Genomic DNA, 27,500 nt, shown 5'->3' with positions numbered 1-27,500 from the left:
CTCTTGATCTTGAATATTTATGTGGGGTAAATGAGCGAATGTCGGAGTCAGACAGCGAATCTACTGAAAAAGTGGCCAGCTCCCTCTCTCTCTCTCTAGCGCTGAGTGGATTTTATGGTGTCGCTGATGCTGGTGGGAATGAGAGGCGAGAGCTCAGGGCACGAGCTGCGAATGCTGGTTTCATCCGACAGATGGCAGCTGTGTGCGTCGGCGGGGGAGGAGTAAGGCTCTTGGAGGTGGAGTCTCCTGACAATCAGAACGAGTGTCAGTCTCGTAATTGTCAATGTGATATTTATTTGACTTGGTTATTCTCAATAAGCATGTTATGTACCGAAGTGATTCGATGCTATTTACTCTTGTCTTCATTGCAGCACTGAGTTTAAGCTTTGTCGCTTGGGGTTAGGGTGCTAAAAATTGAAATCAAAAGTACGCTGGCGACTCCTTTTCGTTGACCACGAATATCGACGATTGGCCAAGGGCAGGCGGTGGGTGTGTCCTGAGGGCTACAAAGACACACACGCGATACCCTGACCACGTTAGTTGAATATCAGCGAGTGGATAGAGCGCATTGGGACTGTAGTGTGTTCTTTCCTTTGTAATCGAAGATTTCTTGTTCTGTTCCCAGAGGAGCCAAGGTAATTTGAATTCCCCCCCTGGAGAAAAGAGAGATCTGCGGCAAAGTTTTCTGGTGCAGTTTCTCAGAAAAGTGTTGATAATAGTGTCCTTCCTTCTCGCGATCTCTGTAGAAAAGTGGTAGTTGTGCAATGAATAGACGTTTCCAGTCGTAAGTAAACTAGTAAATAAGCTAAACACTGTGCAATTGAACATCGCCTCTTTGGGTCTTTGCGTAGTTTAGACATCCTGTAGGTAATTTCGAGTAAGAGTCTAAGAACTGATAGTATTACTCCCATTATTGCCATAATCAGGTGCGAACGATAAAACAAGTGTTAGCGCCGATTCTATTAGCGCAGTACAGTCTCAGGAGAATTATTGTTATTGACGATTTAATAAAGTAAAGCCGTTAAGCTGTGCGCATTCCACAGATAGCTTCACAGGTGTTAAGTAACATTTATAATTTCCATTAAATCAATTAGTTCGTCTACAGACCTCGCAGCCATAAACGTGATAATTACGTATTGGATCTCGATCCATTTCACTCGAAAAATAATTGCCAAAGTTGTGCCAACACGCCTTGCTTTCATGTTGATTGAAATTCAAGAGAAAGTAAATTTTATAAAACCACTGTACCATATTTCAACAAAGATTGAAAACTAAATGTATGTCAGGTGAAGAGGTTATAGTTTACGAGCTGACAGAGTGGGATTAAAATTAGGAAAGGTCAGAAAATAATGCTGCAAAAAGCTCTTAAAGGTAACGAAGCGAAGATAATGCAGATATTAGCAATAAACAATTAGAATCAGTTGAGCGGCAGTCAAGTCAGCCAGCCTCCCGTCTGCAGCAGCGAGCGAGCGAACACTAGCGGACCACTTCACAGAACGTTATCACTTAACTGCCTCGCTAACATTAAAACCAAATCAGAGGGAACTGGTAACGAACATGTAATTCAGAGGAAAAACTCGCTATCGCAGCGAGTGGCTCTAAAAAGGTAATTGTCATGGAGAATAACGATATTTTCACGGTTTGTGGCTGCTACCAGGCAGGTGTTCTGTGATGGAGGGCTCTAGCGATACAGATGTGCCCACCAAGCCATGCTATTAATTTTGTCTAGTAAATCGACGGATTATCTTTTAATATGCACTATGCATAGGATACACTTGACACTGGCTGTAGATAGGACGACTTTCTCTTCTTTTTTACTTAGTTGTTCGTGCATTCTTTTGTGTGAAAAGTATTCACGACGATTGTCCTAAATGAACGTTTTAAAATTCTCAAAAGTGCTGGATGAAAATCAATTAATATTGGATGTACCGATTAGGTTTTGATTGTCTGTGTTCATTGGCAAATCAGCTCCTTGTTCTAGACGTAGACGTTCTGAGCTTAAGCCTTCTCTGATGCATGACTAAACTCAACAAGGAATGTCATTTTGGAGACAAAATATTATGAAGTCACGTAATTGGAGCAAATAGGGATTCTTTTTAATATGAGGGTAGTGCCCTTCTAACATTTCTTGTACAGCTAAGCGAGAAGAAAAACCGCTAAGCATTCCGCCGCAATGGTAGGCACTCACGACAGCGGAGGAGCTATGCCTTTCTCTTAGCGCCGTTCTTAATTAAGGTCGTCACCGTTGTCGTCCTACTGAAATGCGATAAGTCATCGCTGTTCACCATACATTTGCCTCTCATAAGAGGATTCTTATTTTATAGCGGCATGTTCACCGACAGAGTGTATCATGTCATTAAAAGGATATATTTTTGATCGTTCGAACGTGTTTAGACGCATCGTTTAGGGAATCTGGAACACCAGTTTTTATTTTATTTTAATTATGATTTTTTCGTTTGTGATGCGACTGTTTATGCAGTCATTCAACATTTTGTTTACCTTGAGTCTTGTGCAAATAAGGTCCCTATTTTAAAAATTAATAAAAATAACAATGAACACTGATCACAGGAGCGCATTTTGAGAAGGTGCTTTTAATAGCAACTGACTGTTAAATAGATTAACCTACCATAGTTATGTAGTAAATAAAATAAGAAGAGAAGATGAACTTGTTTCTAAGCAGGTAACGATCCTATTCCCACTCACCGCTGAACACGCTTGTGAATAAACAACCATTTCAAATGTAAGATCTGCAAGTGAATCTTCTCTCATTTCATGAAGCCTTCACCTCAACTCACAGAACTCACTCATCACTGTTTGCCTTTCCTCGATTTCTTCAGATGATGGACGTCGGGAGCGGGGTGGACGGCAGCCAAGGCGCGCAGTACCCCACGGGATATGCCCCAGTCTCTTCCTTGCAGGATTTCTATTCCAACTCGCAGCATTGCTCTTATTCCAATCCAAGTAAGTGACGTCGCTGTAACGCTTGCTGAGCACATGAGTTTTATTGTGTGTGTATTTGTAGTCGTTTTTTTATAGGTACTGTCTAAGTGTGTCAACCTAGAAATGAAGTGAGTAATGAAATTAAGTTACAAATATAATCGCATTCCAATTCGCCAAAATTAACCTTCCCCTGAAAATGTGCTTTCGTAGTAACACGAAGCTGTAATTCGGAATTGTTTCATCGACAGCAAACATTCGTGCGCGCGCGTGTGCTAGCATTAATTCCTGTGAACTGTTAGCGTTTTGGACCATTCACGATTACTGTGCATTCCATGTTTTTTATATGTTTAAGTATGTTCATATTCTTCATGTCTGCTGAAGATGCATTTCTAAGAAAAAAACGTCATGGTCTGGTAATGCGTCATTCGAAATATCGACAGTGTGTTTATTATCGTTATCATTATGCTTCCTAAATTCCTGACACTCCCGGAGAACGAATCTCATGCTTAATTGAGATTATATACTTTTGGCGAGGGTTAGTTTACTGGAAAAGTACATGTTAAACATATTTTTTTTTATTTAAACAAATGTATGATGTTTTTCATGTGTAATTAAGTATTTTTTTTAACTCCTACTAACCTATTTTTCTTATTTTACTCCTACTCACTTTTTTTAAAAAAACGACATCACATGGAAACCGGATCATCAAGCTAATTACCTTTTGTCTTATTCCATGAGGATGTTTAAACATAACTAAAAATTACAAGTATAACCATATGGGCATTTATGCTTTCGATTTAGCGCCTACGTCATCTATGGGACGGCGCCGAGTGCTTTTGCACCCTAAACTAAGGCCAGTAACGGTATCAAATTCTATCAATAATGTTGCGGGTGAAACCAAATAAAAATTAGTAGCTTTGGAACTTGGATTCCATCGGAGCTTATCTTGACCCTCGTTTCAGTTCTGTTATTGATTCCGTGAAAGCTCTCTTGTGTTCGAGGTCCTTAACCATCCACCTTAATAGTATCCATACGGCTAAAGCCAAACTGCATAATAGTAACGTGGTTTACACCTCTACTACTTTAAATGCAGCTAAAGATACTAATGATGATGATGGGAATAAATTGATTGAACATGAACTCTGCGTTTCACGGCCGATAAGTTTATGATCGAACACATTAGCTTTACACATAAACACCGTGACGGAAAAAAGAATTTATTTTGCGGCGGATTTTTATGTTTACATTTTCATCTTCGTAAAGCAACAAGTACCTGTGACAGTAATCATATACTGATAACATTTTCCCACTAGAAAATAGAGATGAATTCTTTTTCTGTAAATAGTAACTTCTTGACAAATGATACCCGTAATTGTTATAGGCCAAGGTTGATAAATAATCGTAAATATTGGTAATGCATTATTATCATGATAATAATAATGTTCTTCTTTTTAACTTCGTTCCAAAGTGGGTTGTGGAAAGCGACGCTTCCGTTTCATAAGTTGTAGATATGGAACAGTTTTGAGTTCTTGCTGTTTTGTTGTCGCAGATTTGGTTAGCGATCTTCGCCATCGTCCTTCCTTCTTGACTGTTTATTTTAGCAACAGTTTTGATAGTGAAAGTGAAAATAGAGGACAATAACTATTATAATACCATTTAGTTTCAATTCTATTTTGATTATGCTTTTGTCGCTATTGATGAATTTCTGATGATTGTGTCATCTCCTTGACTCTTCCATATTTCGCTTCCGTTTCACTTTACCTCCCGCTTCCCTCTCTCTCTCTCTCTCTCTCTCTCTCTCTCTCTCTCTCTCTCTCTCTCTCTCTCTCTCTCCTTTTCTGAACCCCACCGCAGAGGGAGGCACACAAGTTTCTTAATTCAGACATATAATTACGGAGGAAAATTAATGCAGCCTCCAACCGACCCTTAGCAAAAACCAGCCGTAATCACTCCAACACACAGACTGTCTCTTCAACTCTTTCCCTGACACTCTTGTCATTTGCATATCCTATCTCCTGCTGCTTCGTCTCCTTGTTACTCTTATTTACTTTCGTCGGCTTCTTTTGTTTATTGACTTTTGTCTTCTTCCTGTGTTTGTTGGCTTTCAGCTTAATTTGTCTTCTTCCTTTCTATGTTTTACTAATCAATTAGTCACGTTTTTTATCAGTCTTAGGTTTTTCTTCGGTCTATATAGTCCCATGTATCTTCTATTTATAGAATACCGCTGTTTTCGTTGGTGATGAACAGTCAACTACTGAGCATTATGCGATTCTCTCTCTCTCTCTCTCTCTTTCTGCTGTAGCTGTGTTTTAGGCACAGGGGAACCAAGAGAACTGGCCACTGAGCCGAGACATGAGCGGGACGGGACAAACATAAATTGTAACGGAGGACCCCATGTGACGTGTGGCAACCCCCGCCACGTCACTACTGAAGGGAAAAGGTTATAGCTCATCTTCTCGCTGTTACATCTACCGCTACCCCTTCGTGACTTCTCTGTCCTCACGGTCCTTGTTCTCAGCTTCATTCAGATGCGCTCTCTCTCTCTCTCTCTCTCTCTCTCTCTCTCTCTCTCTCTCATCATCCTTTGGACTATGCCAATGCTAGCACACTGGCCTCTTATTATGGGGGGTTCAATACAAACAGTTTTATTGAAATTTTATTTCTGCAATGGTCAGACTGTACCAAGATTTGCCTAATTATGTAGAGGCCCAAACTTAGTACACTTGATTCTTTGAATAAACAGATAGTTCTCACATTATAGTGTACTTTTTATTTACTTGTATTTTCTTCGATATTTATTTTGTTTTCTTATAGTATTTTTCATCTACGATTTTTGCTTCGATATTTATCTTGTTTTCCTACAGTATTTTTCATCAACGGTTTAGCCGTTAACATTTCTACTGATTTGACCGTCCCGGGATCCTTTCAGTCTTCAGGCTTGTAGCATTCTGCTTTTCCGACTGTGGTTAATTTGACTTGTAATCATAATAAAAATGGATTATATATGCATACATAAAAATTATGTACATATATATATATATGTGTGTGTATACTCTATATGTGCATATATATTTTGTTTAGAATCTACTGGTCACTTTGTATCCGATAGTTATGTAATTTTTATCAACCACAATGCCTTATTAACTTGTCGATTTCTTCACATTCTGGAAACGTTCGTCAGATGTCCGGCCCAAACTCGATCTCGGGTCCGGAGTACTATTCAAACGAGGTCAAGATATATTATATATTATATATATATATATATATATATATATATATATTATATATATATATATATATATTATATGTATGTGTGTGTGTATTTGTGTTACTTTCTCCTCTGTAGTTGTGCATGAATTGTCGAAGACTAGAGAGGGACTAATTGGGAAGTAATAATTGACGTGACACGAGTTGCTTGCTCAGAGCGAGCTGACGGTGCTGGAACTCTCCCAGTGAATATTCATGTCTGACGATGTGTTTATTTATTCAAATATCTGCCGGAAATTCTACAACCGACTCCCCGCATAGAGTTCGTACGACTGAGGTCATTCGGTTTCTATTCGATAAGCGCTTTTGTTAGAATTACACTCCCATTCACGTGTGAAAAGAGCCGATGAAGTCTTGTGTTTGGGTTTTGTTGCCTCAGACGGGATTATTCGCTGCCGATATTTCGGAGTAGCTCGATATGTATGTCCTTTTTCTTCATATCATCATTGTGTGCGTGCACGCTTTGTGTGCGTGTTCGTATCCGTCTGTGTGAGTGTAAGCGTAAGTCAAAGAGATGGGGAGAGGGTGAGCGCGTATCAAATTTCCCTTCATTAGTTACAGTAGTCGCGGTTGATGAACTACGAGAGGCTGAGAGCATTGAAGACGAGACTCCATTATGCATGTGAGTGAGTGTTTACATAGAAGGGGATTAAAAGCAGCTGCCCAAACATAAACAATGTCTAAGTGGCAATTAGCGATGCAGTCATCACGACGTCAATTAGAGTTGAATAAAATGGTTATGATATCCCATCTGTAGCATTTAATCTTTTCGTACTGTTATGACTACCGAAAAAGTTACGTAATGTAATCAATTGTATTTGGTTCATTTGTTATAGTTTAGGGCGCGTTCTTAATGTGAATACTGAAAGATTTTCCGCTATCTGTCGTTCTCGAATATGTGTAGCGGCCGCCGCGTTCATTTTCGCCAAAACTTTTGTTGATGAGGTTTGTTGTGACTATTATTACAATTGTCGCACATGCATTCATATTGAGCAAGGTAAGAAAATTAATTAATTTCCGAATACAATACTCATTGAACACTTACAACAGTCATGGTAAACTACATACATCCGCAAGTATTTAGAGTACCCATTCGAAGAACAAACGATAAAAGTAGGTCTGATTCAACATAACATAAAATGTACACATGCATAGGAATGTCATTCGCAAACTGAGTTAATATGTATCAGAAGTACCACAGCTGCCCATGAATCAATTTTGTCTACTGAATGAAACGGAATTATTTTCCCGTTCTGTCAGGATGTCATTCTAGCACTCACTGTCTCTAGAGATCTCCGAGGGCGAAGCTCCACTCTTGACCACCTCCGCATCTCTGCTTCTCATTTCCTTCAAGGCTGAACTAGATATGATCGTGAGTTTCCAGTTCTCGTGGACTTAAAATAAAATAACATTCGTGTTGTGGTATATAGTGGCGGTGGCTGTATTCTCTCGATCAGATGGGCTCTACATGTCGGATACGTAGGTAACGTGACGCAGGCCAACGAGCACGTGTGAATATTTAAAAGATGACGGAGGCGGAAGGGGAATTCTGTTGGGCATATGACAACACCGTGCGTCACTTCGCCACCTCACTGCCGAGTGTAGACAGCGCTGACTCTTGGAAACGGTTACGAGGTTACAACAGTTCATTTTTTTTTTTTTTTTTTTGGGGGGGGGGTGGCGGGTGTGGGGTTGTTGGGGATTATTTTCTTTCTCTTACAAAGATACTTTTTATAATAATGACTCGTATAACTTTTTTAATGTTATTTCACCAGTAGTACACTTATTGCTCGTGGAATCTGAGTTCCATTGTTCAACAGACCACTTGATAGTTTGCTCTGCACAAGGCGATTTCTTCTTTCCTGAGGCAAGTCAATTTAGCATTCCCGGGATTCTTCAGCGAAGTTAATCGAATCACCGGTTTTTAGTTTATGAAAGTCGTCAGGGAAGTAAATATGACAGGATCCTTAAAGGCATGAAACGGCTATGCATCCTTGCCTGTCGCCTGGTCACAAATAGAACATGGTCACCTTGTGTGTCTGTTTTCTATTTATATAACGTATGTGCTATGCATGTATGTATGTAGACAAACTTGACATGGCATGAATTTTTTAACGAAGTTTCTAAACCTCATTTTTCTCGGTTAGATTTTTCAGAAAATGACAGCATTCATGTGCACGTGACTACTGAACCAAAGGCAAAAAATAATATTCCTTATTTAATTAGCAAATTTTGGGTAAATAATTGTATGGCTAGACACCGAACACCTGCGGCAATTTCATGAGTTTTAGCTGAACCACACAGAGCGAACGCTCTTCGCCAAAATGATTCGCTTCTGTTCAAACCAAATATTGCTCGTCTTAATTAAAGGAAACCCTTCGAAGTGGCCTGGAAGTTTCGCCGAGCGACAACCGCCGAAATATGGGTTTATTGCGGCATTTTCGTGGCACTCATGAGTGTCACGTCCGTGTTTTGTTTGGATGAAAGTCATAGCCTTAATTGGGTCTCACCTTTCGGTCAGGGCGGTGGCCACTGCCGCCACACTAGATAGTGGAGGCATCTTACGCAGTACAAAGACAACTTTAGGATGCCAGGAAATTATTTTATACAGCCACTCATACTGCAAGGAGATTTTTATGCCAGCTATCTCGGTAACTTCGTGTTTAATGGCTCTTTATTATTATTATCATTAGTATTATTACGTACAATCATGTACGTATATTTACATATATTTAATGACAGATCTATGGAGATAGCATTCGGGAATTTATTCGATTCCCATTTTCGAGCAGATTCCCGAAAGCTCTGTATAGTTTTGTCTTTAGATATGTACTACATATACGTAACTGTGGATTTGTTTCTCCATTTTATGACTCGTGCTATCATTATTATTATTATTATTATTATAAAAAATAAGTGTTATGGTCATAATTGTCTTCGTTATTTGACTTAGCATAAATTTGGGAGCCGTTATTTGGTTTATTGCTCAACTAAAGCATCAGATGCAGGAAGAGAAAGACAAAGGCAGACTTGTCCGCTTTTTCCACGGAGTCTCAAAACAGAAGAAGATCCCCGAGTGTGAGCGCCTGGAAGAATGAGACGGCGTCATTGTAGTAGTATTAGGTCTCCGGAATATCGTTGTAGTAATAGGTGGCTGTGACCAACACTGCCTCGACACGAATGCCTTTCGTTGTAGGCACCTCGGTGCCTAGTAACTTGATGCACCGTTGCGTTTCACGGTCGAACCACCTGTGGATATAGGTTTTTTTTCGCTTTGACTGTCGTTGTACGTATTTCATACTTGGTGTTAATGGGTGTTTCTTATTCGCAGATTGATGATACCGAATTTGACGGAATGGCGCCATTTAAATCGTACCTTTTTAGTCATGTTTATATATCAGATTTTTTTTAAAAATAAAGCGATGTCATTTGCCTTTTGCGCCCAGCTGCCCTGATGGATTGTAACCTATACAGCGTGAGTCACTAGTAATGTCCGTTACATGAGGCTGTGGTTTCTGCTAGGAGAGGGGGAAAAGGGGAAGACAATAGAGGCACATCCTTTTAAAAAGCAATAACTCCTTGGTCTGCTTCACTCCATTGGTTCCTTGTCTAGGAAAGGCTTGTGCGCCATAATTTCAACCGGGCTCTATTAGCTCTGAAAGCTTCCCACCGCACTGATTGCCAAATACAGATGTTAACTGTCATTCCTTGTTACCCTCACCCAGAACTCCCCTCTCCGGGAAAAAGTAAATGTGTCTCAGAAAATAGATGTTCGGCGGATGTTTTGGTCTGGGCGGTCATCCTTTGAAAGACTTCGAGTCTCGCTTCAAAACTGAGAAGGAACCGAACTGTTCAGATGGTATATTGTGGTTTTGCGGATTGCTCCTCCACCATATTTGTTCTCTCTCTCTCCTCTCTCTCATAAATAGCTGTTTTATCTCTCTCTCTCTCATAAATCGCTGTTTGATCTCTCTCTCTCTCTCTCTCTCTCTCTCTCTCTCTCTCTCTCTCTCTCTCTCTCTCTCTCTCTCGAAAATGATAACCTTTTCATCGCAAGTAAATTCCCCAAAAACAACCGTGGGTTTGTTTTCGTTTTTTGGTTGTTGTTGTTTTTTTTCGCCGGATGTACAGAACTTCCTTTTCACAAACGTGAAGCAACAGCACAAGCCCATTGGCGGGGAGTGATAAACGAAAACACACGTGCCTTTGAGAGCACTTATTCCGGAGGCAGCAAGGCGTCTCCTCCTCATGGCCAAGGGCTCTTTCCTAATACCTCAGGAGGTCTCGGCATCACGTGGGAAGCACCAATCACTTGTTAAAAGAGACCATCCGTAACTCCTGGTCCTCCATAATGGCTTCCCATCAGTGCCCACGCATTAGCACCCTCGTTCGGCCTCGCCCAGCACGTGAAAAAGCCATCGTTTGATCAGGGAGAGAATGAGAGAGGGTGGGCGATTTAGCTTTCCTAGTTGATTGCCTTTTGGTGCCCATGTGTTTAGCCATATGTGCTTGAGTGAATTATTTGTATGTTTTCAACCTTCAGGTGAGCCATCTGATATTTCTCTGTATTGATCGCACTTGACCCCATTATCCATAGTTATACAATTCTAATGCTTTATGAATCCAACGATCCTTTTATGACGTAATTTACTTTATGACAGTTCCATCTTTCCATTACATTTAGTATGACAGAACCAATGGACCCCTTTTGATGTCAAAACTGTTGTTATTTATTTATCAATTTATTTTATAATTCCACAAATGCGACCAAATAGAGAAAATGAGTCCGGAAGTAGAGACCTGAGTCTTTCATCCGTTTTTGCTTTCACTTTGGTGGGGCCGCATCGAGGTGATAAAGAAGGAGTCAGAGGGAGATCCTGGAAAAGAGGAAACGATCTCTATCCCTTACTCGCCGCAACACTTCGAATACACAATGGTATCGACTGCTTTCTGTAGGCGCGAGTCTCCGTCACAGGACAAACAAGCCAACCCTTTGCCACGTAACTAACCACGCGCAGCTAAACAATGCCAAACAATGCCTCAACTAACCACCCATCCGCCAACCCCAGACTCCCGTCTCGCCATTTCCTGAGACCTGTCAGTCAAGCCGTCAATTGACTGTCAAGCTCTATTCTTTGTTAAATTGCTCGGGAGCTCCGGTAGAAAGAAACACGGAGGGCGCTGCCCTTGTAATCCAGAGCACCACCCACGATCCTCCCTTTCCCACCCCCCCCCCCCCTCCCTTCGTATCCTCAGAGGAAGGTGACGGTCTTGAGGAGGATAACAGTGTCCATTGTGACCCAAATATTTTTCCCTATCGATTTCTCCCTTACAAGCCATGTACCGTTGCGACCATTGTTCTACACACGAGATTGTTTTCAAATATGTTTTAAAGAAAGATTTTATAAATGGCGTGACGAAGGTCAGCACAGATGAAGATGAATGCATTTTCACAGTTTTCAAATATTCGTCTTATGATATGAAAGCAGTAGCACGAGTTCTTGTCTCTCTAGCTTAGGCTGCACTGCGCAAGCAGGCAAGTTGTGTATTTTTGTTTTATCATGCACAGGTTTCTTACGCATTAAAACTCTAATATTTGTTTTCCTTGTGCTTGCAGGTCGTTTCGGTCAGACAACAGTGTATCGGGGCCACCCCCACTTCCCAAACCCCCTCCACTCCTGGCTGGGTACAGACAAAATGGCGGCAGCGGCAGCCACTGGTCCCTCCGCCTACAACACACCCGGATCTTCATGGCACACGCCCTTTGCTAAAACTTATCAGCCTACACCCGCCCACCAAACCCATCAGACTGCTCAGGGTTACGCCCCTTATGGATACCCACCTACTCCACCGGATGAGACGCCCACGGCACAAACAAATCAGCAGGGGCCCCCCCAACCACAGGCACAGGAGCAGCCCATGAGTACGAGTCCTTTGCCCCAACAGCCAACGCAGCAACCTCAGCAGCAGGACGCATCGGTGGCAGCAGCAGCAGCAGCAGCAGCAGCAGCAGCCGCCGCTGGAGGGGCGTCGGGCGCCCGCTTGACCCCGGAAAGATTAACTTCGTCTCCCGTGGCCGGAGGATCCTCCAACCTGGACATCAAGTGCGACCCCTCCTACACACCGGCCTTCAGTTGCTCGTCCTTCTCTTCGAAGCCAGCCCTCTCCCTCTCTCCCGCCCACTCCACAGCCCACCCAACGGGATATACCGGGTATCCTGCACATTCCTCCATGGATTTCGCCCACACTGGTTATTCCAGCTTCTATCCGTCCTCTGGAATGTCATCCATGTTCAGCAAACCATTTTCTGCCGTCCCCTCCTCCATGTCGCCTTCGCACGAGAAATCCAAAAATTCAAAGAGGTCGAGCACAGGTAATTAATTCATTTTCTTCTGTTGTTTAGAGAGAGAGAGAGAGAGAGAGAGAGAGAGAGAGAGAGAGAGAGAGAGAGAGAGAGATAGCTATCTCAGATAATTGGTTGTTTTATTGTAATGAACTAATTATTTGTAACTAGGCATTACTCCGAATTAACCAGTATTCCTTGTAACCGTAGGACCGGTGGCGATTAACGTACTTGATAAAACTGGAATGGAATTTATAAAAATCTCCTGTTAATGTTAGTCTCATATTTTAAACGGGTATCGTTACTGATATTACAACTGTAACCCGTAAGCTTTTCTCGTTACATGAATGAAGAAAGAATAAAATAAAGTCAGTAATTCAGGTTCATTATTTAGACAGCAGATGCTGGTGATTACTAGTAAACAATTTACGCTGAAATTTCTTTGGAGCCTTCGGCAGTCAACTAGCAATTACCGTTTAATTTTAGTTGTCCTCATCTGCTATTATTGCCTGAGCTCCGTGTGAGGTAGATCAACATTGAAAATCTATGCTCGACTGAACGCTTTGGGCATTGATTTTAGCCTTTGTTTTCACCAAACATTGATTTTTATACAAAAAGGACGATGGGACACCCTTCCACATATTCACTTTTATGCCAGTGGGGAAAAATGATAATGGGTAGATAATGTAAAATCAGGGGAAATGAGATGATGGGAGGAGGAGAGTTGGTTTAAACTTGAAAGCAAGTAAGTATGCTTAAGTAAGGTTAATAATCATTTCAGTGATATTTTTCTCGTTCAAGTTTTCTATTTTAACATTATGACTGCCACGAACCTACTATAGGCCTGTGTGAGAATACATTTTGTGTACCGGACAAAAATCCACCCAACAGAATGTTACGTAAATCTCATTTGGATACAGAAATTATTTTCACATTTCTTTGATATTACAAACTGTAATCAGGAATCTTAAAACACATACATGATCGAACAGTATTGCTGTCTATTTCTCTTCAGCGTCAAGAGCACTTTTCTACTTTCTTTTTTCAAGAGTACTATCGTCTATCTAGTTCCTCGTCAAGAGAAATTCGTTCTTTTCCTTTGTTTCCGTTTCGAGTCAAACCTTTTGTTCTTTTCCAGAGTTAAAATTTTTGTGTTAAACAAGAGTTCTGTGCAGAAGTCTCCAGTTCTTGTCAAGGGTACTCGTTCTTTTCCTCAAAGTTACCAGTTCTTGGCAAGACTTATTTTTTTTCTTTCCCTGATTCTCTAGTTCTTCCAAGGTGCATTTTTTTCCTGAAAGAGAGAGAGAGAGAGAGAGAGAGAGAGAGAGAGAGAGAGAGAGAGAGAGAGAGAGCTGCTGTTGTTGAATGCAATTTATTTTTTATTTCCTTATGTCATATGTTTAGAAGACAGCCATTTACCCTTATGTCATATGTTTAGAAGACAGCCATTTACATATGTAGGAATTGATTCTATCAATATATATGACCAGGATATGTAAGTCTATTGATAAGTGTACTTATTACTGATACATTCTTGTAATTAAATAGTTTAATTAGCAAATTAAATTAACTCGCGTACCATGCCTTTGGTCACACATCAGTAGTATATTAAAATTATTAATAATAATATTTCCATTGCCCACAGAGGGTCGGGAATGCGTCAACTGCGGAGCGACGTCGACGCCCCTTTGGCGTCGGGACGGCAACGGCCACTACTTGTGCAACGCCTGCGGCCTCTACTACAAGATGAACGGCCAGAACAGACCGCTCATCAAACCCAAGCAGCGCACGGTAAGTAGAGAGAGACCAATTCCAGTTGGGTCTCTCCAGTCATTTCTCCTCCACTACTTTATATCACTTATTTCCTTCTGATACTGATTGACTGATGTCTCTTCTTGTTGAGTCAGACTATTGGTTCTCTTCTACCAGACCCAAACTCTTCAGCTCGAGAACACCAGGGCCACCGCTCCCCCTCTCCCTCTCCCTCTGCATCCCCCCCCCCTCACTCAGCTACAACAACTAGTACTCTTCTTCTCTCGGCCATGTGCGAGGGGTGGAGGGGTCCACACTCCCTCCCCCCAATCAATAGCAGTGTGTCTAATCTCCCCCGGATCGTACCTTATCCCCCCAGAATCAAAACCCCGCCTTTCCTATCTTGCCATCTGGTCCCTCGTCCATTGATTCGCTCTCGCAGGGGAAAATGGGAGGAGGAAGAAAGAAAAAAGGGAAGAGGGAAAATGGAAGTTACGAAAGGGGGAAATGGGAAAAAATATGTTTGTCCCTCTTTTGTGGCTACATTTGAGAAACGGCCATGAGTGGATTATTGACTCGCCTATACATTCCCTTTTTGCATCCGGGAACTGATGGGAACCGGAGGGTTGCAGGAAACAAACGAAGGGAATGGGAAAAAGGGCTCCGATAGGTATTGGACACAGCAAAGGTCGCTTCACTTCGCTAGAAGGACACAGTCATGAACGTAGACCTCAACAAAAAGCTCTTATTGATTTGTTGATACTTATTTTGTGACAAATTTTTCTTTAAATACATTTAATGTTTGGTGAATCAACTACTGACTACAAGCGATCATCGATGCGTGAATATTTACTGTACTCATGCTGACGATAAAAAAAGTTTTCTACTTCATTCACCTTCTTTTTAGAATAGTGCTTATTGTGTTTTGTGATGACTATATATATATTTAGCCTCTACGATCTAGACTTAACAATAAACTGAATACTGAAGATCCCCTATTTATTATGTCTGGAAAAGGAATTAGAGATTTGTGTACAAATTCTGTAGTTTCATTCCTGTTAATTGTGCCTCCCACTCATTTGCCTGAAGAATTGAGTCACTGAATCATTCAAAATTCTTTGAGGCGAAACTGACGATATGATTCTCCTTCTCTTCAGTCGGCCAACCGTCGTGAGGGCACATCCTGCGTCAACTGCAAGACGCAAACAACGACGCTTTGGCGACGCAATCAGAATGGCGAACCGGTCTGCAACGCCTGCGGCCTCTACTACAAACTCCACAACGTAAGTTTGAAGTTATTTCCATTTCTCGATGTTGAAGTCGTTTTCCCGTAGGGAATTCTGGACGGCTTCAAAGTATGGGTTTTAGCGTCCATGCCAAGAATTCAAAGAGCACTTGTCCAAAGTAGTGTCTCAATTTCTGTGAAAATAACATGAAAATGTTAATATTCGTTATGTACACACAGACACTATATATATATAGTATATATATATATATATATATATATATATATATATATATTCATATACATATATATATATATAAAGAGAGAGAGAGATAGAGAGAGAGAGAGAGAGAGAGAGAGAGAGAGAGAGAGAGACCTATCTGAAAGAAACATATTTATCTATCTACACTCACATTATTTTATACATATATGTGTGTGTGTGTGTGTATGTAGAGAGAGAGAGAGAGAGAGCGAGATAGGTAAATAGATAAACAGATATATATCTTTGCATGTGACTAACAAGAACCTCGGTGATGTCGTTAGCAGAGCCAGCCAATTAGTGTTATTAAGGTTTATTCACATGAAACTATATGTTAACAATATAAGTGAACGAATTGGTTTATAACGAAATCTTGGAGTTAGACCCATAGTGCTCAGTGACTAAATCGTGTTATTTTAAAACAACGAATCTTAATAATTTTGTAAAAACCAATTCCTCAGTTTCAATGTAGTATCCAGTTGATATGCAGCCAAGAAACAGACAGACAGACAACCAGGACAAAATACTGAGGCTCCTCAGCAGAGGAAAATGCAGAAAAGAGGAATTAATTCCAGGATAACTTCCATCGCAGAGATGATGACTCTCAATCACGGTTTATGCGCCAATGCGGGACGATGTTATTTTAGATAGAATTGGAAAAAATTTTAGCATCTTTGCTGACGGATGTTGTTGCTATCATTATTATTTCATGACAGAAAATCGTTGAAATGGTGCTTCGACAAAGAAATGAAAGCGAATGAGAATTAAAGAGGATATCCTTCGGGCTGAATAAAGCGACGCAATTTAGGTTGCAAATTAATTTGTTCCTTAACTGTGAATAGTTTGTATTTTCAATTTTCTCGTCATCGACGTAAAAACTAACCATTGAAAGATGACAGATTTATACTGTAATCTTCTGAGGCATTTTTACTTTACACCAAAAAAATTTTTTTAATGTAACGGTAAACGTAGCTGCCCTATCACCCCGCGAAATTTGTCAATTTTTTTTAACCAATTCCCTGATTAGTGGAACTACTTTTTCCGGCATGATTGAGCCCGGAAGTCGTTATGTGATGAGTTATTTTTTTATAATAATACCCACCATAAGAACATTACGATAATATTCAGATCGCATCCTCTATTAAATAACTATTATCAGTGTAAGCCATAATTATCTCGCAGCAAATATGAGCATTGCCTCGCTGTCACGCTGTGATAAATCCCTAATTGAGACGGGCAGTTCTAATTCCGACTCGTAATTGCGGTGAAGAAATGTCTACTTTGAACCCCACTCCAAAGAAAGACCCAAATTCATTTGATTCACAGTTAACCGGAGAAACAGGTGTGTGTTGTAGAGGGTCTGGCGTCGTATCACTACTCGCTCACTCACTCACTCACTGCCTTCGGCCATCACGGCGTATCCCCTCCAATCGTGCGTAAGGCGGAATTCTCTCTCGATTCAATGGGAGTTTCGAACCTCGTGACCTTGACCATTATAACTCTATATTTCTATCGTAGGCGAAGATTTAATGGTAGTCTACAAATCTGCCGAAATTGGGTATATTTACCTGACCCGACAAATTATGGTGATCGTAAATGTTGTCTAATGCTCATTGAGACAAAAGGACGAATATGAATGTGGGAACATACTTGAGTCGCATCTCCCACCTCGTGTTACTCTACTATTCTGTCCTGTGCTTATGAACACTGATCTACGTGATGGCCGTCATGCGAAGGTTTTCCATCCATTTCCGTTGTTTTGCTTAGCATTAGCAATACGGGTGGTGCGTAGTCTTTAACGGAGACAATAACGGCATCGTATGAAATCTTTGACCTGCCGCCTGGAGCAATGAAAGCGGTCATCTTTTATTGAAAGCCAAAAGCAGAAGAAATGGGATCAGATTTTCTGAGTACTCCTCCGTGCCTTTGTATGAGAGAGGAGATCGGTGCTTTTGTGATTACAATTCTGAGCCTGAAAAGCGTTTTCCTGTAAGCTTTGTTTTTCTTGACCGGTTTATAATCTAGAAGCAATCTCTCTCTCTCTCTCTCTCTCTCTCTCTCTCTCGTGTTTGTGTGTATATGTGTATGTATGAGTGTGTGTGCGTGCATGTGGCCAATGAAAGTATCCCGATCAACCAATTTTTGCTCCGGAGAGTGCATAACTTCGGCACTCTCTATGCACGCCAGCCAGATGTCACTAGGTGAGCTGACATGACTGGCACTGGCCGCTTGTGTAAACCTTAAATGCAACGTGGTTAAGAATTGTCATACCCCAAGTGCAACCAAATTATGGGGTATCTAAAAACAGAAGTCCCCGAGTTTGTACGATCTGCAAGGTGTTGTGGACGTAATGTTAACTATTCACTGGGACCAATTTCCTTATTCATGACCGAGGATTTTCTCGTCTTAGTTATTCAGAAGAAAGCGAAGATGGGTTACCTCCCTTCAAACATATGTTCCTCTAAAACCAGAAGCCCCCATGTGACTGGAGAGAGCTCGAGGGAATTTAACCTTAATGACCTCCCTCCGTAAGGACAAACTTTTCGTATCGGAGGAGGAGGACTGAGCTAAGAGCTGTAATTATTCCAAAAGTGATGTAAAATATAGCGGCAGCCTTCAAACATCTGTCCGTGGGTGGAGTGACGTATTTCTAGACGTCGATCGTCTGAGGGATTCGTTTTACACACGTCCTGTGGGCGGTCGTCGGGAGTGTCGCTGACGCCGCGCTCAGCGGGGCTGATGGTGACACTCACTCGCCTCCGCTTTGTTGATTGTTGAACACTCTCGCTCTCTTTCTGAACTGCTTTTTCACTGCTCGCTATATTGGTCAGGCCCATCCTATTTCCTTGTGTTCGAAGTTTTTTTTTTTTTTTTTTTTTTTTTTGCTACATAGTTGGTAAAGCAGGGATGATTCTCTCTCTCCTCTCTCTCTCTCTCTCTCTCTCTTTCTTAGAATACTGAGGACTTTCTTTCATGTAAATTGACCAGGACGGTTTAACCCTTTGAACCTATTTTAACTTTTTTTTTCCCCTTCTCTTAGACAGACCACAAAACACCGGCGTCAACGTTTCCCCTTTTCTGCAAATGTTTCTCCATTTCCTCCTCTTTTTTTCCCCTTTTACTCTCCTCATTTTTTCCCCTTTACCCCTTTCTCCTTCTCTCCTTCTCGAGTAATTATCATCGACGAAACCGCTCATTTTTGGTGTCATATAACAAGAGTCCAACTCTCACAGACAACTCGAGCTGGAAGTGGTAGTTTTTTTCCTTTCTTTTAAATATAATATGTTTACCCAACGCAACAGGGAGGATGAGTGAGCTGCGGAAACGGGAGAGGAAGCGCTCCCTCGATGAAAACGCCCTTATCTTTTCATCTTAATGCTGACACTTAAGTACTACTATTATAATACAATAATACTAATAATAATCAACCATTGTATGTTGAACAAAGAATGTTAATAACCACAAAGAGTATCGTCATATGTAGACATTCAGAATTGCGTGAGATTAGTTTGGGCTTCTTGTCCGTTTCAACAAAACGAAAGAAACAGATGTCCTAAATAATTATTCCTAGGTCAAAATAAATTATAGGTAGTGTGCGTGATTTGATTCAAATGTTTGCTGTCAACATCTCAGCCTCGTGATCTAAAGACTTTACACCAAACCTTTATATTATCACCAGGTGAGATTTGCGATATATTTCAGGCAAAAACTTTGACTCGAAAGGGCAAAAAAATGCGGAAGAAGAACACTTCAAAGGAGACACTCAAACACACCGACGAAAAAAAAGGAAGGATAAAAAATGAGGTGGGCCTGAGGGTCGGAACTGTAGAACCTTAGGCGCCCTGAATGAAACGTGATATATTGCCCGTATGTCTATTCGGAGAAGCCCTTTTCTGTTTAGGCTCGGGATTCTGCGCTCTTCGCAATATTATCTCATTGATTCCTCCTAGAAGGGAGCTCTCTCTCTCTCTCTCTCTCTCTCTCTCTCTCTCTCTCTCTCTCTCTCTCTCGGGAATAACACTATTGTAAATTTGCTGTATGCATTATCGTAATTATTGTTGTAGTTTCTGTAGTTACAGTTATCGTGGTATTCAGGAAAAGATGTAACCGATTTCTTATGCTATTGTCACGAATCCAGATAAAAGCAATACATAAACAGGAATGAAATGAATGCATTGTTTAAAATGGTGCATTGTTTATGTTCAGTTAATTAAACGTCATTTTGTTATTGCAAGCAAGTTCCTCGAATCACAACTGATACCTTTAAACTGTTAATAAAAAAGGATTTATAATAATTATCCGTCTATTTTCTATTCACAATTGTTACCGATGATAATAATAATATTAATAATGCGATTCCTCCCGAACTCGTCAGAACGTAGACTGAAAAAGAAGATTCCATGACACATTGAAGGCATTTTTGCACATCACATCTGATATTGCAGAATAATTTTTACTCTGTTCGTACTGAAGCGTGTCATAGGCCGTCTGTGTCTCGTGGCCACGAAGTCGCGTGCCATATGACACCGACATCTGACACTCAATTGAAAGTTATGGACTCAAACCCAAAACCTTTACATGGAAAGGTTGCCGCAAAACCGCTTTGTAAACAAAGGAGATAATAGCTTTGTTTGTGGAGGCTGTCGTTACTCTGTCGTGGCTTTTGGGATCTTGAGGAATTTCATTATCCTCGCCTCGTTGACTTTGCCTTTTCCTATTTTTCTTTTCATCGCTTTTGGTAAACGAACATTGTATACGTTTTCATACGCCCGTGACCTAATAATACAGTTAATCATCATTATCATCATCATCATCATCATCATATTATTATTATTATTATTATTATTATTATTATTATTATTATTATTATTATTATTAAGACCTACGTAAAAGATGTCTTTGACTATCGTATAAAGTGAAAGAAAATCACCTGTCCAACACAGGATTCGCTCACCCTAATTTATATGGGATTACTTTTCCAATTTTCAAAGGCAGACCGCTCTTATTTTTCTTTCTCGAATTATCATCATCCCTCAGGTGAGCGGTCCGTAAGATTGAGCTCGTTTACAAATAGCGCTTAATTTGTCGAAATTGGACATAGTTGTAACGCCTTCGTAATAACCATGCGATATGACGTAATGATACCATTATCCCGGAATTCAATTGTGAGGAAGGCACAGAGTCCTAATTTTGTTATTGTTCCTATCTGATGGAGCTGTCCTGTCCCCCCCCCCCCCCCCGTTTCCTCATCTGTTATATTATTCATTATTTTCATTCGAATATGTTTGCTTCAATTTTTTATTAAAATGGAATCAAGCCTTTACATATTAATTTTAGTTGCATTACATTTTTCTGTATTTTGGTGTAAGGTTTTTCTTAAATATAAAATAACCATAACCAGTCTTTTTTATTTATTTTATTACGTTCTGGCAACGCTTTCGAAATGCTCTTCCAATGGCGCTTGGTTAAATAAAATAGCAACTGTACGCTCAGTGACATTATGTTCAATTTGTTTAACCCGTATATTATGATGACTTTGAAACTATTGTATAATGCGTACACGTAGCTTTTTGAGCATGTTTTTAATAGTATTTTCATTATCTTTTTTTTCTTTTTATAGTTATTATCAACTAGACCATAATCGAACCTCATTACTGTATGTAGAGCGAGGGACATATTTAATGTTACTGTGTCAGTGCAGTCAAAATGGATTTTTCATAAAACTTCTGACCATATAGAGTTCAAGATACTTGGATATTCATCCTCCTCCTCCTCCTCCTCCTCCTCCCTCAGCTGAACCCTTCACAGTGACTTTTCTCCGTCATGGTAGTGGTAAGAGGTGCCGCGCTTGGCGACGGTACCTCCGTGCTGGCGCCACGTTCGCAGAGTTCCCTTGTTGCCCCGGGCATTGACTTCGAATCTAATCACGTAGCCTTTTAGTCTGATCTCATACTTTTCATCGATGCACATTTCTTTCATTTTCCTTGCGATGACACTTGTATAATTTTCTCTAATATCCTCATGGTCATTTGCCACATTCGAGTCTGAATAATCACGAAGGTAGTCGAGCGCAGAATCGGACATTTCCTCGCTCCCCTTTGACGTCGGCTCGGCTGAAGTCGGGGAAGGCTTTCCTTTTATCTTTTTATCTTGTTTATCTTCTTATTTCCTGCTTCGACGTCCGTATTGCCCGGATGCCGGCAACCTCTCTCCCACTGAGCTAAATCAATTCCCCTTCCTTCCGTCAGGTCAGGGATAATGACATAAGCAATCACACTGGAAAATAAAAACGTCACGAGAAAACGTGAAAAAAAAAACGGGAAAAAAAAATCTTATTCGCATAAGGTTACATACCACTTACTTTTTTCCTTCTTATTAAATACATACCAAGATAGTTCCTTGTTGAGATCACTTCTACAGGTTGGGTGAGATCATAGTAGTAAAAAAATTTATCTCCAATCACTATTTGTATGCGGTCTATGTATGGAGAGAGAGAGAGCATACGTTTTAAGTTTTTCTTAGTAAGATGGCTCGCTTCACGCCCGTTTTCTTTCGGGAGCGCTTATTCGTTCCCGTTTTCTCTTAGGGCGCTATTTTGTCAGGTTGTGATGGGCCGCGAAATTCCACACAAAAAATCTTAATGGGCTACGCTCTGTCTCTTTTGCATTGAGATGAGCGAACCATTCATTCGGCCAGCATCAAAAAGAAGAAAAAATAGGGGTGGCCAAAAATAGACTAAGAACACGGGGACTTTTTTGTACAGGCTTCGTTCCATCAACTTCCATGTAGGTCTAATTTATATTATTGCTTGGACACCGTTACTTTTTTTTCACTTGTTTTACTAATTAAGGTACATTTTTTATTAATGAAGTTCAATTTGTAACAAATTTCCAGCGCGTACTAACAAGTAATAAAATGCTGATTTATAAAAATAAATAATAACAATATATACAAGTCATGCGGACGCATACACACGCGCGCTTACGAATATATAATATATATATATATATATATATATATATATATATATATATATATATATATATATATATGGGAAAGGGTTTGGAGGGCGCTCCTGCGCATTTGTGTACCTATATGTTCGCTTGTATTTGTATGGGAGAGAGGGGTGTTTACATCTATATACGATAAAATTATATAATTCTCTCTCTCTCTCTCTCTCTCTCTCTCTCTCTCGCTCTCTCCTCTCTCTCTCTCTCTCTCTTCCTCTCTCTCTCTCTAGCTGGATTTTCCCGGTTCAATCACATCGTTCTCATTTGCCGTATCTGCACTCACACGATTTCTTCTCTGGCCTTATCTGAACCATCTCTCGCTAGCTGCCTCCACCACTCGCCATTCTTCACTCGTGTTTTACTCTTGTATCCTAATTACCTCCAGAAGAGGCGGAGAGAAAAAAATACTCCTCGGCAAAAGTTGGGTCACTATCTACATCAAAAAAACCCGAAGTTTAATTTATTAAAAACGCCAACAGAGAATGCAGGGCGCCTTTTGTCGTTATTTAACGAAGACAGGTTAAAAACTAAGCTTTGGAAACGGACTGATTTTTTTGTTTCTGTATTTTGTTCACAGCTTCATTCATCGTCCCAAATCTTCCCCATAAACAACATTGGCCCCATAAGCTTTTGCGTTCTTTCTGTTTCCTTTAACTCTGGTCTCCCAAGTCAGACCATTGTTATGTATGGGAAATCTTGTGCCCACCCCGCCGGCCTCCACCAAGGAAGGCAATTCAACAAAGCACTCCCGATCAACTTCTTGATTAGTTCTAGCACATTTCCCCGATTAGCTAAGACCCCGTGCGATTAGTTACGCTTGTGGCCGGAGCTCGTCTTTCGCCGCCTGGGCTATTTAAGATTAGCTACGGCTGTTACCGGCACTTGATATTGAGAAGTTAATGCGTAGCCCGATGCCTCTTCTCCTCGAGGATGTTGTAACGCTTAATGGCGCTGCCGAGGTCTGCAACTGAACAATCAAGTTATTATCTTGATCGTCCTGCAATACGACGCCGCTTTGATTTTATTACTTACTTCTTTCGAACGAAGTTTTCAAGAATTATTATTAGTACTATTACAAAGAGAAGAAAAAACTTCATTAAGTGAACGTGTTTTCTATTTTCTTTGTGTTAGATAATTTTTTAACACGACCTGTTCACACTTTGTTGCTCTTGGCTCGAGGTAGCTCCTGTCTTCATCCCCGGAGTGTCCTCGTGATATCACCAGGATAATGCAGATAATTGTTCTCAGCGTCAGCTAATAACATAATAGTGTAAACGGTTGATACGTATAAAAATATTACATAAATTTTATTAGCATCTTCAACGCAATTACTCATGCATATCTATCCACCATTATTATTATTATTATTATTATTATTATTATTATTATTATTATTCGAGTACCTGAATCCTAATAATTCAACGTCTTATCCACTCATCTTTTCGCTTCATTTTATATTTTTTCCATTTTTTTTAAGCTTGTTAATCCTAAATAGCGGCCACGACGGTAAATTGACTTATTTTGACTCGGGTCCGCAACCCACAAAGGAAACTCAGTGGCCTGGAAGCAAACCTCCCCGACAGGAGAATGGTGGGTGACAAAACTAGGGTGTGGTGGGTCGTAAATTTGACAGACAAGCGTAGACAAGTCAATACAACAACCGTTCTGGGACCTCACGCCCACACAATAACGCCCATCCGCCCATAAAGCTTTCTTGAATGTGATGTGGCTACTTGGCTAATTAACGATACCAACCTGTTTCTCTCTCTCTCTCTCTCTCTCGTCACTCTCTCTCTCTCTCTCTCTCTCTCTCTCCAAAGAAACCATCACACATTTTTATACAACGTATTACGCACAATATATTTGTCTCAACCCGTGAGGCTATTTCTCGTAAATGTAACGAACGTCTTTGTGTCAGGATAGGCGCTTACTAAATGTCCTTCAGTGTGCATAAAGAATTCTTGCGCAGAACCACTACGAAGGAGGCAAGGAATGAACGGGAAGAAGGAAAATGAAGTCTTGCGCCGATAATTGTGTCTTTGTGGTTTCTGGGTGGGGATGGATCCACGGGAGTGAATCTGTAAGACTAGTGAGCCCATAGGTAGCAACCCAATCGCGTGTGGGCGTGCGAGGCAGGGACCTCGAGGGGGGGTCCGCCCATCACAATAAGGTCTCTCCGGGGGGGCTGCGACCCCACTGTAGGCGGTCCGCCCTGACACACACCATCACAATACTTCTCAAATGATGCCTCCTTCTACCTGATTCCTGTATGGTCGCCCGCTGCGGCCCCCGAAAAAGGGGTTTTCGACGTTATCGAGTTCGGTTTCACGGACGGAATTAGGGTGCGCAGAGGAGCCCCTATGAAGCCTCAACTTGACGTAAGGTTGTGGGCGAATGAAGGAGGGGTGCTTGCTCAAGGGCCAAGTGCGACCCACGGCTCCCTAACTTGACACTGATGGAACACCTGGGCTTGACCTCATACTCGAACTGCCCACGCACCAAGACCTTGCGAACCGCAAGTGCTTCTCTGCTCACAGAATAACAAACAAACACACACACACTCGCGCGCATATTATATATATTATATATATATATATATATATATATATATATATATATATATAATATGCGTGTGTGTATAATGAATGAATGTTGTATGTATGCATGTATGTATGTATGTAAATACATATAAAGTGAAGCTTTACATTGAAGGCAAATAAAAGCAATTTGGTATATTATGCATGTTAACTGACATGTAATACGAGTTTTAATTTAGTTTTTTTTTGAGCACCTTATATCGAGTAAATACTGAACTCTGAATCTCTTTCCCCCTACAGGTAGCTCGTCCTCTGTCCATGAAGAAGGAAGGAATCCAGACCCGTAACCGCAAGTTGAGCCAGAAATCGAAGAAGAAGAAGGGAATGCTCGGTTTACCAGACATGTTGAAGCCTTTGGACAAAGGAGGCTTTGGAGGTTTCGGCGCGGGTGGTTCGGGCTTCGGATCGATGTCTCACTACATGTACGGAGGGCAGATGCACGGCTCTTCCATGGCCGGAGGCTTCATGTCAGCGCCGCCCATGCACGGGATGTCCATGTCAGGCGGCCTGGGAAGCTTTGGTCTATCGTCGGCCGCCGCAGCCTCAGCGGCCTCCCTGGGTCTCAGTTCGGGGTTTTGCACAGTAGCTGCGTAGGGAACCTTTGAGGATTCATCGTTGTTTCATGAACACTTCATGAAGTCCAGTTAATGGGACACATTACCTGATGTTACCCATGCTCAGGATATGGGTTTTATGGGGCATACGCCCTTTTGTACAAAGAGAGTGCCTGCGAGTAGCGGGGAACCTGATGGTAGAGCCAAGGAATGACGAAGATTGATTAGTGGAATGTATTTGGCATTTCGAAGACTGCTGTTGCAGACACCAACAAAGAATCAAATCACCGTTACTAATAGTAATGTCTCGATGAGAGGGTGATTGGTTGACTGGTTGGAACTTATCAGGAATTGTAACGACCAGCACCATGGTTAGAGTCAAAAGGGAGCTCGAAGACTATGGTGTCATGACCTTTAGTAAACTGAACTCAAATACAAAATAAATTTGCAATCCACTCTCCTCATTAGAGTCTTCATCTGTCTTACTGGGAAGCAGTGAACTCGAAATGATGGTGGTAGATTGACTCGGCGCTTGGTACAAAAGAAGAGTGAGACGAGGAAAAGCCGGCATTTTTGTGTGATGAGGAGGAGGAGGATCTGACTGACTGAAAAATGACGCGGAGTCGATCAGGTGTTCAGTTGGTGAGAGGAGTCGCTGGCGTGTGTTAAGAAGTGTTTGTGAGGTCGTCACTGTACCTGTAGTGGGATGGTAGCAGAGGCAGTAGCTGGGGCCATGTAACGATGCAAAATACCTTGAGATAGTTAAAGTCCAGACTGTACAGTGTATATAGTGTAAAATAGAATGAATAGATATTATTTAATACATCACCAATTTCTTGTCCTAGTTTTAAGGAACGCATCATATTGCATATTGTAATATTGTGTTATGTAATTATGTGATACAAAATAAAGAGATTTTTACATATTTTTCTTTATTTTCCTCCGGCAGTTTTTTGGGGTTTCAGTGCCTGTTGAAGGAGATATCATGGACGACTATACTCTCAGTCTATTCTACAAGGATCGAAAACAGACAGTTGCATGGGTAATGACAACGGGAGAATCCTGCCAGTCTTTACGATGAGGACTAACTTCAAATACTAGACTTGACGAATAATATTTATCTGATCTGGAATAAGTGAAATAGGAGGCCTTTCATTTCATGCTCTTTGAACAGAGTGACATGTTTCTCGTTTTCCCGTATACCCGCTGCTTCAAAAATGTAGTTATTGCATGAAAAGTTAACTTTCTAACATATTTAATTAAGAATAGTTTTCTCGTGACTTCATGACATAAACTGCGGTAAAAAATAAGAGAAAAAAGGATTGCTCTAGTTTGCAAATTCAAAATTTAATGATACAAGACCTCTTCACACATAGCTTCAAGGATATTATTTTTTTCATGTTACATGAATAATAACTTGGTTAGTCACATCAGACGAAATACAAGTTATACGGACACGGAAGCAGTTCCGGTGACACGTTCGCTGTCAAACAGATTCGTTGACTTTGTCCTTTTACTCTACCTTGGCTGGGGTGTAAGTAGAATGAGTTAAA

General features: G+C 40.9%; 2 protein-coding genes across 2 annotated transcripts in view; both read left to right on the top strand.

Annotated features, from left to right (window-relative positions):
- The window catches only part of LOC135195889 (uncharacterized), an 81,435-nt gene extending 80,435 nt beyond the window's left edge, over positions 1 to 1,000 (top strand). Inside the window, exons 5-6 of the mRNA XM_064222396.1 lie at positions 192 to 273; positions 927 to 1,000. Of these exons, the coding sequence (XP_064078466.1) occupies positions 192 to 273; positions 927 to 1,000 (156 nt within the window). The remainder of the gene's footprint in view (positions 1 to 191; positions 274 to 926) is intronic.
- On the top strand, positions 496 to 26,870 carry LOC135196198 (transcription factor GATA-3-like). The gene is made up of 6 exons (XM_064222802.1): positions 496 to 635; positions 2,838 to 2,961; positions 11,825 to 12,580; positions 14,196 to 14,341; positions 15,460 to 15,585; positions 25,634 to 26,870. The coding sequence occupies exons 2-6, from the start codon at positions 2,838 to 2,840 to the stop codon at positions 25,985 to 25,987; spliced, it is 1,506 nt and encodes a 501-aa protein (XP_064078872.1). The 5' UTR covers positions 496 to 635; the 3' UTR covers positions 25,988 to 26,870.
- The last annotated feature ends 630 nt before the right edge of the window (positions 26,871 to 27,500 follow it).

This window comes from Macrobrachium nipponense, chromosome 17 (assembly GCF_015104395.2).
Source record: "Macrobrachium nipponense isolate FS-2020 chromosome 17, ASM1510439v2, whole genome shotgun sequence".
NCBI classification, from domain to species: Eukaryota; Metazoa; Arthropoda; class Malacostraca; order Decapoda; family Palaemonidae; genus Macrobrachium; species Macrobrachium nipponense.
The sequence above is the reverse complement of the archived record's forward strand: the minus strand, read 5'-3'. Positions and strand labels throughout refer to the sequence as shown.

Excerpts from the sequence above, each read along its gene's own strand:
- LOC135196198 (XM_064222802.1), top strand. The coding sequence starts at position 2,838 with ATGATGGACGTCGGGAGCGGGGTGGACGGCAGCCAAGGCGCGCAGTAC. Across the intron at positions 12,581-14,195 it reads TTCAAAGAGGTCGAGCACAG|AGGGTCGGGAATGCGTCAAC; the intron begins GTAATTAATTCA and ends CATTGCCCACAG. Across the intron at positions 15,586-25,633 it reads TCTACTACAAACTCCACAAC|GTAGCTCGTCCTCTGTCCAT; the intron begins GTAAGTTTGAAG and ends TTCCCCCTACAG.